The sequence below is a fragment of the Coregonus clupeaformis genome, chromosome 40 (assembly GCF_020615455.1).
Source record: "Coregonus clupeaformis isolate EN_2021a chromosome 40, ASM2061545v1, whole genome shotgun sequence".
Taxonomy (NCBI): Eukaryota; Metazoa; Chordata; class Actinopteri; order Salmoniformes; family Salmonidae; genus Coregonus; species Coregonus clupeaformis.
In genome coordinates this window covers 17,279,702-17,296,670 of record NC_059231.1, presented here as the reverse complement: position 1 = coordinate 17,296,670, position 16,969 = coordinate 17,279,702, and the positions used below count along the sequence as shown (strand labels likewise).

At 45.9% G+C, this 16,969-nt stretch overlaps 1 protein-coding gene across 1 annotated transcript in view; it reads right to left on the bottom strand.

The window, feature by feature from the left end:
- Nucleotides 1-1,510: 1,510 nt before the first annotated feature.
- The window catches only part of LOC121555139 (zinc finger protein GLI2-like), a 125,558-nt gene continuing 110,099 nt past the window's right edge, over nt 1,511-16,969 (bottom strand). Inside the window, exons 9-14 of the mRNA XM_041868943.2 lie at nt 16,707-16,838; nt 11,659-11,808; nt 10,612-10,776; nt 10,090-10,368; nt 5,011-5,353; nt 1,511-4,410 (exon numbers count right to left, since the gene is read on the bottom strand). Coding sequence (XP_041724877.1) covers nt 2,102-4,410; nt 5,011-5,353; nt 10,090-10,368; nt 10,612-10,776; nt 11,659-11,808; nt 16,707-16,838 — 3,378 coding nt within the window. The 3' untranslated portion in view covers nt 1,511-2,101. The remainder of the gene's footprint in view (nt 4,411-5,010; nt 5,354-10,089; nt 10,369-10,611; nt 10,777-11,658; nt 11,809-16,706; nt 16,839-16,969) is intronic.

The window sequence follows — 16,969 nt, the reverse complement described above, 5'->3', positions numbered from 1 at the left end:
TGTAATTAAAACTTGTTTTTCAACCGCTCCACAAATGTCTTGTTAACAAACTATAGTTTTGGCAAGTCGGTTAAGATATCTACTTTGTGCATGACACAAGTAATTTTTCCAACAATTGTTTACAGACAGATTATTTCACTTATAATTCACTGTATCACAATTCCAGTGGGTTAGAAGTGTACATACACTAAGTTGACTGTGCCTTTAAACAGCTTGGAAAATTCCAGAAAATGATGTCATGGGTTTAGAAGCTTCTGATAGGCTAATTGAAATAATTTCAGTCAATTGGAGGTGTACCTGTGGATGTATTTCAAAGCCTACCTTCAAACTCAGTGCCTCTTTGCTTGACATCATGGGAAAATCAAAAGAAATCAGCCAAGACCTCAGAAAAATGTTTGTAGACCTCCACAAGTCTGGTTCATCCTTGGGAGCAATTTCCAAACGCCTGAAGGTATCACGTTCATCTGTACAAACAATAGTGCGCAAATATAAACACCATGGGACCACGCAGCCGTCATACCGCACAGGAAGGAAACACGTTCTGTCTCCTAGAGATGAACGTACTTTGGTGCGAGAAGTGCAAATCAATCCCAGAACAACAGCAAAGGACCTTGTGAAGATGCTGTACAAAAGTATCTATATCCACAGTAAAACGAGTCCTAACCTGAAAGGCCGCTCAGCAAGGAAGAAGCCACTGCTCCAAAACCGCCATAAAAAAGCCAAACTATGCTTTATGGGGACAAAGATCGTACTTTTTTGAGAAATGTCCTCTGGTCTGATGAAACAAAAATAGAACTGTTTGGCCATAATGACCATCGTTATGTTTGGAGGAAAAAGGGGGACGCTTGCAAGCCGAAGAACACCATCCCAAGCATGAAGCACGGGGGTGGCAGCATCATGCTGTGGGGGTGCTTTGCTGCAGGAGGGACTGGTGCACCTCACAAAATAGATGGCATCATGAGGAAGGAAAATTATGTGGATATATTGAAGCAACATTTCAAGACATCAGTCAGGAAGTTAAAGCTTGGTCGCAAATGGGTCTTCCAAATGGACAATGACCCCAAGCATACTTCCAAAGTTGTGGCAAAATGGCTTAAGGACAACAAAGTCAAGGTATCGGAGTGGCCATCACAAAGCCCTGACCTCAATCATATAGAACATTTGTGGGCAGAACTGAAAAAGCGTGTGCGAGCAAGGAGGCCTACAAACCTGACTCAGTTACACCAGCTCTGTCAGGAGGAATGGGCCAAAATTCACCCAACTTATTGTGGGAAGCTTGTGGAAGGCTACCCAAAATGTTTGACCCAAGTTAAACAATTTAAAGGCAATGCTACCAAATACGAATTGAGTGTATGTAAACTTCTGACCCACTGGGAATGTGACAAAATAAATAAAAGCTGAAATAAAGAATTCTCTCTACTATTTTTCTGACATTTCACATTCTTAAAATAAAGTTGTGATCCTAACTGACCTAAGACAGAGCATTTTTACTAGGATTAAATGTCAGGAATTGTGAAAAACTGAGTTTAAACGTATTTGGCTAAGGTGTATGTAAACTTCCGACTTCAACTGTAAGAAACGTCAACAAATACTGAGCAATGGACACTTCTTTGCCAATTTATTTTTATACCTTGGTCTATTTTTATTCGTAGATACAAAGTATGGCTTTTTAAAACAGTGATAAAAATGCCACTTATGCCTTTACTATACTTACTTTATCAACATAAACATTACTTAAAATGTACTTGAGCAAATATTACATATTACTGGATAAGCAAAGTCTTTATACAGGCCGGTGGAGATCGACATTCTCTTGATAAGTAACTATTTCCATAAGGTATTGTTACATATAATCAGAGCTTTTATAGTACATTTTTCATGATGCTTTCTTAAAATGGTCTGAATACTCAAGGGGGGCGTCCCAATAATCTCTCCTTCCTCCTGAAGTGTGCACTACTCCCCACAAATTAAAAAGCATTGGATTGGTGTAGGTATGGACTAGAGGGAGTTTCCATACACCAATCATTTCCTTTCAAATTCATGAAGGGAAGTGAACATGTGAACACTTCGGGAGAAAGACTATTGGGACGCAGCCAAGGCATTAGCTCATCATGTTGAGAAACTTGCTCTCCTCAGCCAGGGCGGTCAACATGGAGCTCATATCGCCGATGGCCATGTTACCGATCCCTGCTGGCACCGAGGCCAGGGTCACAGAGTTACGGGGGGTCGTGAGCCTGGAGGAGTTCTGGGACAGACTTGTGAGGAGTCCGGGGCTGAGGGTCCCCGACATCAGGCTGGAGTGGTCGCCATCATCCAACATGGCATCAAAGTCAATCTGGGCGTGCTCCACACCAGAGGTCGATCCAGAGGAGCCAGAGGAGTCCACGGTGCTGGTGACCTGGTTGACCCCTGGGGATGCCATGATAACGGCGGTGCCTACCGGTGCCTGGGGCGTGCAGGGGGACATGGAGGAGTCAAAACTCAGGTTGTTGTTGGACTCGAACATGTGTATCTGGCCAGCATAGAACATTGGAGCGTTAGAGTTGGAGTTTCCATTTTGTCCGACGTTATGTGCTGCGGTGCGGCCTGGCCTCTTTGGACTGGCCTCAGAGGTGTTGTGATTGAAGTCAGACTGAAGGAAACGGTTCTGCATCGTACTGCTGGATCCTGCATGTTGTCTGGACATAGACTTGGGCTCCATGGGAAGTCTGGGCTGCATCCCATCTCTGGTCCCAGTATGGACGGCTTGCTGCTGAGGCATACTACTCAAGTTCTGCTGCTCAACCTGATTCATCTGAGGGGGATAGCTTTCAACCTGAGTCCTTGATCTGTAGTTTTGAATATCTGGATTCTGTGTTGCCATTACTCTGCCATTGGGCAGTGCCATGCCGTTGTAGTTGGGTCGTAGGCTGCCATTCCCAGATCCAGAGTTAGGTATGGGGACGATCTCTTGGCCATATCCTTGCTGGGGACTCATCTGCTCAGTATAATTCATGCTGCATGGCTGCCTCTGTTGCTGATGGACAGAGTTGATCCTCTGGGCGTTGCTTCTCTGGGTGTAGCCTTGTAGTGTCATGTTCTGGCTCATAGGCATCACCTGCTGGTTACTGTTACTACCCATACTACCCTGGAAAGGCCCACAGTTCTGTCTGAGGATGTTCTGCTTGGTGAGTCTGGAGGTGGCTGTGGCATCCACAGTCCCTGAGCTGACCTCGTTCCACTGCACTGGCATGTTGTTTTTGTTGTTCATACTGGGTGAGGTTGGGTACTGCTGTTGTTGCGACCCAGAACCAGGGCTCATCTGGTAGGGTGGTAGGGGGGCCTGGCCTGACTCAGATAGGGGCATGTTGGTATCCACCATGGCCATCCTCCTTTGCCCATAGAACTGCTGCTGGGGCTGCTGGGAGGAGGTCATATTCACTTGGACCGGGAAGCCGTGTGATTGGCTGTTGGCATAGTCGGCGTGGCCTGCTGATTGGCCGGGGCCAGTGTTCTGAGACCTGAGGTACTGTACGACATCATCAGGTAGCACCATGTCCTCGTCCCCTGCATGGTCCAGCCCGTCCACAGCCATGGTCTCCATCACCACGTTCTCTGATATGCTGGGGGGCCGCGGGGCGAAGGGGTGGCGGTGCAGGCTTCCGTCGGACCGCGTGTAGCCCTGCATGGCCAGGCCCTGGCGATCGGTAGAGGGAGGAGGCATCATGGAGTTGGGGTTCATACTGTTCATGCTGTTGTAGCGCTGGACCCTTGGCAGGGACAGTGGGTCCAAGGTGGGTCTGCGGACAGGATCGCTGGCTCGCCGTGGCAGGTTCCCAGGGACCTCGTGGGGCATCATACTATGGTTACCGTAGCCGATGTCGCTGCAGCGTCTGGGCACTGCTCCGGCAGGGGGGTGGAACAGGTGGGAGTGGGAGGAGCTCTCCCTCTCCTGGGAGTGGTCCCCGTACAGGGCCATCCTGGTCCTGAGGCTCATTCGCTCCATGTTGGGCAGAGGTGTGGGTGGAGCGCCCCCAGTTGCGGCAGCATACTTGGCCTTGAGATGGTAGTGCTGAGCCGGGGTGAGGCTGAGCAAACTAGGGAGGTTTCCACCACCACACTGGCTGGCCTCGCTGGATCTCCGGGACAGGTCTGTGGAGATGGGGTCGTAGGAGTCGGCTGAGCTGATGTTGTTGTGGCGGTTGCTGAACTGCGAGGCTTCGGAAGAGCGGCGGCTGGAGTAGCAGGGGGAGATGCCTGAGGAGCGCCGGCTGGCATAGGCTGAACTGGCAGTGCTGGTGTTGCTGTACCGGCGGCCCTGCTCGTTCAGCTGGTTCAGCATGGTCACCTCGCATGACGACAGGTCACCAAGACGCTGACCAGGGTAGGGCCCGGGTTGAGCGATCATATTGGAGTTCTCCAGAAGGGAACCTGAGGAACCACATTTGAACATATTGGGCAAAACAACTTTCTTGGTTTCTAAGGCTGCTTCACATATTCCTCCCAACTCCATCTCTCCTATTATGGATTTTTTGTTGTTGTTGTAATTTGTACCCCCCAATTAGTAGTTATGGTCTTGTCCCATCGCTGCAACTCCCGTACAGACTCGGGAGAGGTGAAGGTCGAGAGCCATGCGTCCTCCGAAACACTCTTTGCTTAACCCGGAAGCCAGCCACACCAATGTGTCGGAGGAAACACCGTACAACTGGCGACCGTGTCAGCGTACATGCGCCCGGCCTGCCACAGGAGTCGCTAGAACGCGATGGGACAAGGATATCCTGGCCGGCCAAACCCTCCCCTAACCCGGACAACGCTGGGCCAATTGTGCGGCGCCTCATGGGTCTCCCGGTCGCGGCCGGCTGCGACACAGCCCGGGATCGAACCCGGATCTGTAGTGACGCCTCAAGCACTGCGATGCAGTGCCTTAGACCGCTGCGCCACTCGGGAGGCCCTAGCAATAATATTTTAACAAGATAATATTGATGGTTCTTAACAACGGTTGTTATCAAAAACTCTATATAAAACTCTTACCAACAGCAGGAATAGGAGGCAGCTTGGTGTTGGTGTTCCGGACCTGAGGACCAGAGTTGGCCCAGGGACACGAGTCTCTCACGTTCTTCAGCCTCTCCTTGATGTTCTCCAGCTTGATGGTGACTCCTCCCCCTTTACGGAGCCCAAGCCCAACCCCTGCTGAGTTGCCGTGGGAGAGGGTGGAGGAGTCCATCATGGGAGGGTCGTCCTGTGCACTCAGGTCCCCAAAGCTGCCCCCGCTGTGCAGGACCATCTCTACTCCACTTTCATTGATGTTGGCACTGCCAAGTGGCGATGGCTCACTGCTACATGACGAGTGACCGCCAGGGCTGGATTGATACGTCTGGAGAGGGGGACAGGATAGATGTTTCATGTTAGACACCAGATCAAGCCTATCAAGGGCTTTTCATATTAATAAGTTGAACTGAGCCGAGCCAAACCAAGCTCTACTGAGTGGTTTTGTTCGGGTTGGCATGGTAGTGTGAAAAGGGTACAACTGTCAGACCAATTCAGGGCATGGTCATTGTAAAAATATGCTTAAAGGCCCAGTGCAGCCAAAAACAGGATTTCTCTGTGTTTTATATATATTTTCACACTATGAGGTTAGAATAATACTGTGAAATTGTGAAAAATATGATAATGCCCTTTTAGTGTAAGGTCTGAAATATCAGCCTGTTTTGGTGGGATGGAGTTTTGGGCTTGCCTGGTGACATCACCAGGCAGTACGTTTGTTATTAGACCAATAAGAAAGTTCCAAACCTCTCTGCCAATAACAGCTAGTTTTCAGTTTCCCCTCCCCACTCAGACCACTCCCAGACAGTCCTAGCTAAATTCTTGCTTGAGAAATCGCTCTTTGCTAAGAAGCTATTTTTGTTTATTTTTGACCATTTTAATTTAAAACAATCACAGTAAGTTCCTTAATTGTTACACAGAAATAATTTGATATTGAGATAAAAATGGCTGTATTGGTTAATATATTACATACTGGAATACAGTTGCACAATTCTGAATAATCAAGTATATACAGTGGGGAAAAAAAGTATTTAGTCAGCCACCAATTGTGCAAGTTCTCCCACTTAAAAATATGAGAGAGGCCTGTAATTTTCATCATAGGTACACGTCAACTATGACAGAGAAAATGAGGGGAAAAAATCCAGAAAATCACATTGTAGGATTTTTTATGAATTTATTTGCAAATTATGGTGGAAAATAAGTATTTGGTCAATAACAAAAGTTTCTCAATACTTTGTTATATACCCTTTGTTGGCAATGACACAGGTCAAACGTTTTCTGTAAGTCTTCACAAGGTTTTCACACACTGTTGCTGGTATTTTGGCCCATTCCTCCATGCAGATCTCCTCTAGAGCAGTGATGTTTTGGGGCTGTCGCTGGGCAATACGGACTTTCAACTCCCGCCAAAGATTTTCTATGGGGTTGAGATCTGGAGACTGGCTAGGCCACTCCAGGACCTTGAAATGCTTCTACGAAGCCACTCCTTCGTTGCCCGGGCGGTGTGTTTGGGATCATTGTCATGCTGAAAGACCCAGCCACGTTTCATCTTCAATGCCCTTAATGGTGGAAGGAGGTTTTCACTCAAAATCTCATGATACATGGCCCCATTCATTCTTTCCTTTACACGGATCAGTCGTCCTGGTCCCTTTGCAGAAAAACAGCCCCAAAGCATGATGTTTCCACCCCCATGCTTCACAGTAGGTATGGTGTTCTTTGGATGCAACTCAGCATTCTTTGTCCTCCAAACACGACTGAGTTGAGTTTTTACCAAAAAATTATATTTTGGTTTCATCTGACATTCTCCCAATCCTCTTCTGGATCATCCAAATGCACTCTAGCAAACTTCAGACGGGCCTGGACATGTACTGGCTTAAGCAGGGGGACACGTCTTGTACTGCAGGATTTGAGTCCCTGGCAGCGTAGTGTGTTACTGATGGTAGGCTTTGTTACTTTGGTCCCAGCTCTCTGCAGGTCATTCACTAGGTCCCCCCGTGTGGTTCTGGGATTTTTGCTCACCGTTCTTGTGATCATTTTGACCCCACAGGGTGAGATCTTGCGTGGAGCCCCAGATCGAGGGAGATTATCAGTGGTCTTGTATGTCTTCCATTTCCTAATAATTGCTCCCACAGTTGATTTCTTCAAACCAAGCTGCTTACCTATTGCAGATTCAGTCTTCCCAGCCTGGTGCAGGTCTACAATTTTGTTTCTGGTGTCCTTTGACAGCTCTTTGGTCTTGGCCATAGTGGAGTTTGGAGTGTGACTGTTTGAGGTTGTGAACAGGTGTCTTTTATACTGATAACAAGTTCAAACAGGTGCCATTAATACAGGTAACGAGTGGAGGACAGAGGAGCCTCTTAAAGAAGAAGTTACAGGTCTGTGAGAGCCAGAAATCTTGCTTGTTTGTAGGTGACCAAATACTTATTTTCCACCATAATTTGCAAATAAATTCATTAAAAATCCTACAATGTGATTTTCTGGATTTTTTTTTCTCATTTTGTCTGTCATAGTTGACGTGTACCTATGATGAAAATTACAGGCCTCTCTCATCTTTTTAAGTGGGAGAACTTGCACAATTGGTGGCTGACTAAATACTTTTTTTCCCCACTGTAAACTCTATGCAAAATTAAATAAATGATGTAGCCTAGCTATAGTTTCATAATCTTATTTATCATAGATTTGTTGGATTCATTTACAAAGAAAACAAGTCTATTGTGGAGGGATGGAGGGATACTGTGAGTCTCATCACAGTCAAGTGTTGATAGTGATTCATTCTGACCCAGACTGAACTAGAAAGAGTCTTGATCACAGCTTGATTGCTGGCACTATTTGTTCCAGGCACATGCTGAACAGTCCCGTTCTTTGAATATTAATTTGATAATGACTTTTATCATGGCCCGACAGACATTACTGTCAGATCTCGAAGGCCACAGAGGAATATAACTGAATAAAGTGTGTGTGTGTGTATGTGTGTGTGTATGTGTGAATGTGTGTGTGTACAAGGGGGGAACATTTCACAGTACATCACAACTCATGCAAAAACATCAAACTGTAGACAGTACAGTATAGGCTTTTAAAACCAGAAGCGCTTGGAAAGTGCTTGGTGTAATCCTCTGTTCTTTCATACATAGAGGAACAGAGTAGTGCAATTTCAAATGTATTGATGCAAAATTGACATGCAGAGTTAGAAAGCATTGAAATGAAAGAGAAAAATGTGGTGGTGCTCACCTCTGAGAAGCCTGTCCGTTAGGGAAAGTGTTAAGGAAAAAGAAGAACATTCAAGTAGTGACCAGAGAGGTGAGTTGGATAAGGAGAAGGATAGACCATCAGCAGGTAAATTATCCATCACAGATCAGTTAGCGTGAAAGGTGATGGGATAGATGGTGAAATGCTTGCATTTGCGTCACAAGACTGAAATAACATAGAACATGTACACTACCGGTCAAGGGTTTTTCTAGATTTTTTACTATTTTCTACCTTGTAGAATAATAGTGAAAACATCAAAAATATGAAATAACACATATGCAATCATGTAGTATTTGAGATTCTTCAAATAGCCACCCTTTGCCTTGATGACAGCTTTGCACACTCTTGGCATTCTCTCAACCAGCTTCATGAGGTAGTCACCTGGAATGCATTTCAATTAACAGGTGTGCCTTCTTAAAAGTTAATTTGTGGAATTTCTTTCCTTCTTAATGCGTTTGAGCCAATCAGTTGTGTTATGACAAGGTAGTGGGGGGTATACAGAAGATAGCCCAATTTGGTAAAAGACCAAGTCCATATTATGGCAAGAACAGCTCAAATAAGCAAAGAGAAACGACAGTCCATCATTACTTTAAGACATGAAGGTCAGTCAATACGGAACATTTCAAGAACTTTGAATGTTTCTTCAAGTGCAGTCTCAAAAACCATCAAGCGCTATGATGAAACTGGCTCTCATGAGGACCGCCACAGGAATGGAAGACCCAGAGTTACCTCTGCTGCAGAGGATAAGTTCATTAGAGTTACCAGTCTCAGAAATTGCTGCCCAAATAAATGCTTCACAGAGTTCAAGTAACAGACACATCTCAACATCAACTGTTCAGAGGAGACTGTTTGAATCAGGCCTCCACGGTCGAATTGCTGCAAAGAAACCAATAATAAGAAGAGACTTGCTTGGGCCAAGACACACGAGCAATGGACATTAGACCGGTGGACATGTGTCCTTTGGGCTGGAGTCCAAATTTGAGATTTTTGGTTCCAACCGCCGTGTCTTTGTGAGATGCGGTGTGGGTGAACGGATGATCTCTGCATGTGTAGTTCCCACTGTAAAACATGGAGGAGGAGGTGTTATTGTGTGGGGGTGTTTTGTTGGTGACACTGTCTGTGATTTAATTAGAATTCAAGGCACACTTAACCAGCATGGCTACCACAGCATTCTGCAGCGATACGCCATCCCATCTGGTTTGGGCTTAGTGGGACTATCATTTGTTTTTCAACAGGAAAATGACCCAACACCTCCAGGCTGTGTAAGGGCTATTTTACCAAGAAGGAGAGTGATGGAGTGCTGCATCAGATGACCTGGCTTCCACAATCCCCCGACCACAACCAAAATGAGATGGTTTGGGATGAGTCGGACCACAGAGTGAAGGAAAAGCAGCCAACAAGTGCTCAGCATATGTGGGAACTCCTTCAAGACTGTTGAAAAAGCATTCCAGGTGAAGCTGGTTCAGAGAATGCCAAGAGTGTGCAAAGCTGTCATCAAGGCAAAGGGTGGCTATTTGAAGAATCTCAAATATAAAATATATTTTGATTTGTTTAACACTTTTTTGGCTACTACATGTATTATTTCATAGTTTTGATGTCTTCACTATTATTCTACAATGTAGAAAATAGTAAAAAGAAAGAAAAACCCTTGAACGAGTAGGTGTTCTAAAACTTTTGACCGGTAGTGTATGAATGGTACTGTTAGGATTTGTATTGACAGTATTAAGTAGTTAGTAGTTGAGAGGATTTTGACAATAGTCTAAGTCAATGCTTTGTTAAACAAGTAGTGGTGATGACACAATGGAATGTCACACCCAGTCTTACCATCGAGTTCTCGGTCTTGATTGACTTGACCTGCAGGCAGTCCTCCACTCCTCTAGTAATGCTGTTGGCCTCCATCTTACCATCTATTCCTCTACCACTCTGTTTAGCGTTTGCCTCGTTCTCTCCATTCCCCTTTGGAGGACCCCTGGGGGGCACATCGCCACGTTGTTTCTTCGTGACGTGTGCCTCTGGTCCGTGAACCGTCTTCACATGCTTCCTGAGAGAGCTGGGGTCTGTGTAGCGCTTAGTGCACCCAGGGATCTTACAGATGTAGGGTTTCTGGGAAGAAGAATTTAAAATGAAGTCTTACTATCTCATGTTTATGTTGATTACTTATTTCATCCATTGTCTTAACAAATAGAGAATAAGTTGATTGCATATTGGACATAGAGCTCCTTGAATGAGAAAACACAATGAATTTAAATGTGCATTAGTTGATTTAAATAATGGCAGTGGGGTACATACTGTACGTAGATGTAGCTCAAAGTATGTCTCTGAGGTGATTGTCTATAGGAGCCTTACCTCATTGGAGTGTGTGCGGTTCTGGTGCTTGGCTCTGTCTGAGGCGTTGGAGAAGGCTTTGTTGCAGCCCTCGTGTTCACAAACATACGGCTTCTCCCCTGTGTGGGACCTCAGGTGGGTCTTCAGGTTCTCCAGGCGAGAGTAGGCCTTACAGCATCCTTCAAACTAGAGAGAGGGAGGGAGGGAGGGAGGGAGGGAGGGAGGGAGGGGATATGGAGACAAAGGTCAGTTAGCAATAGCCTCAGAGACTCTTACATGTATCACACAAAAGTATTTAAGCAAGGTAAAGACCATGGAGAGCTTTGTTGAAACAAAGCATCAGAGCTGTTCTGTGTTTAGCGTTGGTATGCTACAATAGGCTATGCATTGATTTGGTATTCCTTCAGAGCGCCGTACTGTGCTGTGCACTGTGGGTAATTGACAGTGAGTGTGAGATGTGATCAAACTATATTTGCTCAAAAGTGGACATAAAATACCTAAGATCCTCCCTTCAAAAACACAACATTTGCTAGAGAGGGAGATAGCTGGGGGTGAATGAGATTCATGTGGGATTTACCAACTAAACTATATAGTACAGTAGGTCTTAATAAGGACCCACGGCCCCCTACTTCTCTTTACACTTTAATAACTAATATCCTCCCCTCCTGTCAATCAGCCTTGTGAAGTCTCCTCTTCTCAGAAGTATTTTAATGGACTGGACTCACAAGGCCTCATCAATGAGCTTTGAAGCTGAGGAAACTACACACTGAATTTGATCATCATGAGTGGACTGCATGCTACAGATGAGGCCCTTTGGAACGCCCGGAAAACTCATCTAGATGGAGAGGAAGGATCGCTACTGGTAAGAAACAGGCTTGGAGTGAAAAAATAGTTATTACAGGGTGCAAAGCATAACCCTATCTAGAGGTAGGACTTGTGTAGAAATGTGTATAATACAAGGAGAGATAGTTATGTGAGTGGCTTATCCATGACATATAATAGAAGGCTCTGGGCTTATTTAAATAATATGTACATGCCCAGGTGCTTGTTGGGAGTTGGAGTACTTACTGTGCATTTATGTGGCTTCTCCCCAGTGTGCCTCCTCATGTGGACCACCAGCATGTACTGAGCCTTGAAGGGCTTCTGTTCCCGCGAGCACTCATCCCAACGGCACACAAACTCTTTCTTCTCCCCATGGATGTGGTCGTTGTTGATGTGCTGAAGAGAGAACAGGGGAACATGGGAGTAAAACAAAGCAGACACATCCATGTATCTCAACTTGTTTCAGGATATGGTCTTCTCAATCAACTGTCAGATTTGTTTATGTCTTTAAACCTGTCCCTTTCCTGCTCATTTGAGGTGGGATGGTGTGTGTGTGTGTGTGTGGAGAAGCCAGATGTTCAATCAGCAAAGAGCTTGTGAGAGCAGGCCTCCCAAACATCCCTCTCTGAGTTCCCACCAGAGAGGAACAACCTTCTTCTCTTCCCTTCCCCAAGCCAGACCACGAGTGACAACACCATCCATCATGGGTGACAGTACGTTTCCATTCGTCGCGTTGTAGACAAAGGGTTGTGATGTGTTAGTGGCGGGACTGTTTTGTCAGGCCCTGCGTCTCACACACACACGCACACATGCGGGCACGCACACCCTGTTTTCTCAGGTCCTTTATGCGTCAGAGGGAGGGGACTTCCTTAACTACCCGGAGGAGGAATTAGGATCAGGAGTTATCCTGACTTGTCAGACTGTCACACCTGAGATTTACACACATCTCCCGAATCTCTCTCCTTTTAATCAGGGAACCAATGGTGTGTTCCCTGATCAGATGTACATGCTTCAACGGCTGATTATGTTATCTGACATATACATTAAGAACACCTTCCTAATAATGCGTTGCACCCCCCCCCCCCCCCACCCCCTTTGCCCTCAGAACAGCCTCAATTAATCGGGCCATGGACTCTACAAGGTGTTGAAAGCGTTCTACAGGGACGCTGGCTCATATTGACTCCAATGCTTCCCACAGTTGTCAAGTTCGCTGGATGTCCTTTAGGTGGTGGCCCATTCTTGATACACACAGGAAACTGTTGAGCGTGAAAAACCCAGCAGCGTTGCAGTTCTCGACACAAACCGGTGTGCCTGGCACCTACTACCATACCCCATTCAAAGGCACTTAAATCTTTTGTCCTGCCCATTCACCCTCTGAATGGCGCACATACACAATCCATTTCTCAATTGTCTCAAGGCTTAAAAATCCTTGTTTAACCTACCTCCTCCCCTTCATCTACACTGATTTGAAGTGGATTTAACAAGTGACATCAATAAGGGATCATAGCTTTCACCTGGATTCACCTGGTCAGTCTATGACATGGAAAGAACAGTTGTTCCCAATGTTTTGTACACTCAGTGTATACGCATAAATGTTTTACTTGAGGATTTCAAAAACATGACAGTGATTGGACATAAATGTCTAGAGTTACATTCCATTGAGCTACAGAAAACTAACTGAGAATGAAAAACAGACTGCCTGTCTTTCATAGAAGTGTGTGGTCAGGAGGGTAGGAGGAGTCGCTCTGTCATTCTGCTGTACTGTCTAGGATGACCCTGTCTGGTGCCCCTCCATTTCCCCTAAGCCCTTAATTACAGTATATCCCGTCCTTTAGGGTCAGACCCCTGAATACTCATGTTACACACACACCCACACACACACACACACACACACACACACACACACACACACACACACACACACACACACACACACACACACACACACACACACACACACACACACACACACACACACACACACACACACACTCACTCACTCACTCACTCACTCACTCACTCACTCACACACACTCACACAACCACACAACCACATGGCAAATATTCACACCCCCAGGTAAATCACTGCATTTCCTCTGAACCTTTACCCTGTACTATACCTTACTCATGTGGCCACTGTCACAAGCAAGAAGCAAATGGAGCAAGATTCCATCTCCTCTTCAAGTCGGTTACGTCCCATATGCCACCCTATTCCCTAAAGAGTAAACTACTTTTGACTAGATCCCTATAGGGAATAGGGTGCCATTTGGCATGCAGCTGTATACCCACTGACTCGGTTAGCGGTTGAGGATCTTTCCTACCCAGTCCCTTTTTAGAGAAGGAGGAGTGTGTGCCCTGCAGCAGTACTCTTCATACCATACTGAAACCATAATATGGGGCTATTGGGGAAGTATTACTTTGGGTAAATAGAACCTAGAAGCTCTATGCCATCATTTAGTCATTTTTCAAGGTGTGATTTCACTGGTGAGAACATTGTGTGAAACCTTGGATCTACAGTACAGGGGCAGTAATGTAGATGAAGGTATAAAGTTCTATCAAGCTCTTGACAGCAGACTCTCAGCTATTACATCTACATCTACATAGATATGTCATTATAAGTTACTGTAACAAGAGACTCATTCATAAATACATTCATTATTTCATAACACTGTATTTCCAATTGACATTTACTGTTAGCATTTTCCTTCCTGGCTGCCTAACCCTTGTTCCAGAGAGTTGTGGTATGTTCTTTGCTTCACGTTGTCCATCCACACCAGCAGGCCCTGGCTCTGTTTTCTGATCCTCTCAACCCCTGACAGAGCAGCAGAGTAGGGGGAATGGATGCTGGAACTAACTGGGGCTGGTCTGGACTAGCCCTCTGTCAGGACAGAATGGGACCGAGAGGCTGGGTGGCAGGAGGAGGGGGGAGAAGTGAGAGGGTGGGGGAGGAGAGGGGAGTGAAAGGGGGAAAGATGGGGTAAAAGGGGTTCTTAGTTGGCTCTCCTCCTGGACTTCCCTTGTCAGGACAGACTGGGGCCGGGGGGCTGAGAGTGGAGGGAGAGGGTGGAAAGGGGGAGAAAGGGGCTCCAAGGTGAATCAACACCTGACCCGTAACACTGGGAGTTAGAGACTCCAGACCACTGCAGACTCAGCTCAGAGACTCCCAGTCTGGCTACTGGGCTGACATATGCCCCCTGCCACCTGTCTGTCAGGTTGGGGAAACCCAATTGTTAATCACAGCCTATGGGAGTGGAGCAGTAGAGAAGGCTGCATCGGGAGTTTCGTAGAGAAGAAAGGAATAGAACAGAGTTCAGAAGTCAGAGCCAGGGGTTGGGGGTCACAGCTGCAGGGCCATTAGTGTACCTCTGTCTCCTCAGTCAGAATCAACAGGCCTCATTAACCCTGCGCGTGGCCGCCACAGGAAAGGATCAACAGCTGTGACCCCTAACCCCTGGCTCTGACCTGGCACTGACTGGTTAAATCTTAAACCTGACCGCACTGACTCTAACACTGCACAATTTAATGAGGAGCAGAGGAGGCCGTTTTGAACTTTAAACATTTTTGTTAAAGGGGAGGGTGTCTTTTGGACTTTTTCCTGTATCTGTATGATACCTCTCTCTCTCTCTCTCTCTCTCTCTCTCTCTCTCTCTCTCTCTCTCTCTCTCTCTCTCTCTCTCTCTCTCTCTCTCTCTCTCTCTCTCTCTCTCTCTCTCTCTCTCTCTCTCTCTCTCTCTCTCTCTCTCTCTCTCTCTCTCTCTCTCTCTCTCTCTCTCTCTCTCTCTCTCTCTCTCTCTCTCTCTCTCTCTCTCTCTCTCTCTCTCTCTCTCTCTCTCTCTCAAACACATGGTTTCCATGTGTTTGATACCATTCTGTTCACTTCATTCCAGCCATTATCCTCCCCTCACCAGCCTCCTCTGATTGGCACCCCATGTCATTGTAATAGCAGAGAATAGTTAATTTGTTGAAGAGTGTTAGCAGACTGTCCCATAAGCTAAATGGAACAGTCTACTGAAAGTCACAGGCATACCCCTGGCTGTAATGGCACCAGCAGCTCCCTACTCACAGATGTCCTAACTCTCTGAGGTAATTAAAGATCACTTTTATTTTACATTTACGTCATTTAGCAGATGCTCTTATCCAGAGCGACTTACAGTTAGTGAGTGCATACATTTTCATACTGGCCCCCCGTGGGAAACAAACCCACAACCCTGGCATTGCAAGCGCCATGCTCTACCAACTGAGCTACACGGGTTACCAACATATTCAAATAATGATTGACATATTTTTATTAAAAACTTTATTTCGATGAATTTATTCATACTATTTCATCCTTCCACAAGATATAGTCCCGACACAAATGTAGGGTTGCTACCCAAGCCGGCTGGTCTTTCATTGTATCGGTTCGGTTGCCAGAGAAGCGACCCAGTCGTTCAGTCTTTTTGTTCTGTATGTATGGATGCGACCCAGTCATTCGTTCTAAATGTTCTATTGCCATACTGGCTGGCAATGTTCTTATCCCTTGCTTGCTAGCTAGCCAACTACGGCTAACTTACAGTCACGTCAAACAGTGCAGCCAGAATAACAGCAAAGTAGCTGCATTTGCGTTTGTTTTGTTTAAGCTGTTTTCTAGTGACATTAATTTGGATACATCCATAACAATGAGCTATTGATGCTTGATTTCAACTGGCATAGAAAATGCACTCTCTCGTCAGGACACTGTCATTCAGAGGAGCTAGCCAACAACACAGCTAACACAATCACTTCAAACTGAAGCTGGAAAGACTGCAAACTTACTGCACTTCGTTTCATTTTACCTGTTTTCTACTGACATTTCTTTGTATATATCCATAAAAATGATGCTGATTCATGATTTCAACTTGCTGAGAAAAGCTGCCTGCCTGTCGGTCTGTCTGTCTCATCCCGACTCCTGACCCCTAATGTTCATTGCTATGGAACAGCTGGAGATCGAATTTCAATATTGAAACAATGTTGCAAATGTCAGAGACACAGACAGCAAGTTTATTACAAATCTCCGCTGTTGAAAACCTATTGCTAGTCTAAAGGAAATGGGAGATAATGTCTAGATGCTGTTTACAGTGGAGATCAAGTATATAAAATGTCTGGCAGAGCTGATGAGAGAGTGGATTGCGCAGTGAGATGGAACAGAGTAAATAGTTTCAACATCATAGATTTAGCCGGTGGTAACTTGTGGAATAGACACCGGCTGCAATGCGGTTTTAACCAATCAGCATCCAGGTTTAGACCCACCCGTTGTATAATTTCTAATAACTCACGTGAACGAGCTGGTCCTGGGTGTCGTACTCCTTGCTGCAGCCGTCCCAGTGACAGTTGGTCTCGTAGACAGCCTCTGGCTCCTGCTTCCATTCCTCTTTATCCAGTTCCTCACTCAGGTCCAGGACATGCTCCTGTGGATCAGAGGACTCCGTCAGAGAGGTGTTCATGACTGTGTCTGACGTGTATGCACGCACACAGTGTGTGTGTTAAGTGTGTGTGTGTGTGTTGACAATAGCATATCACTACCAACTATACTGTACTA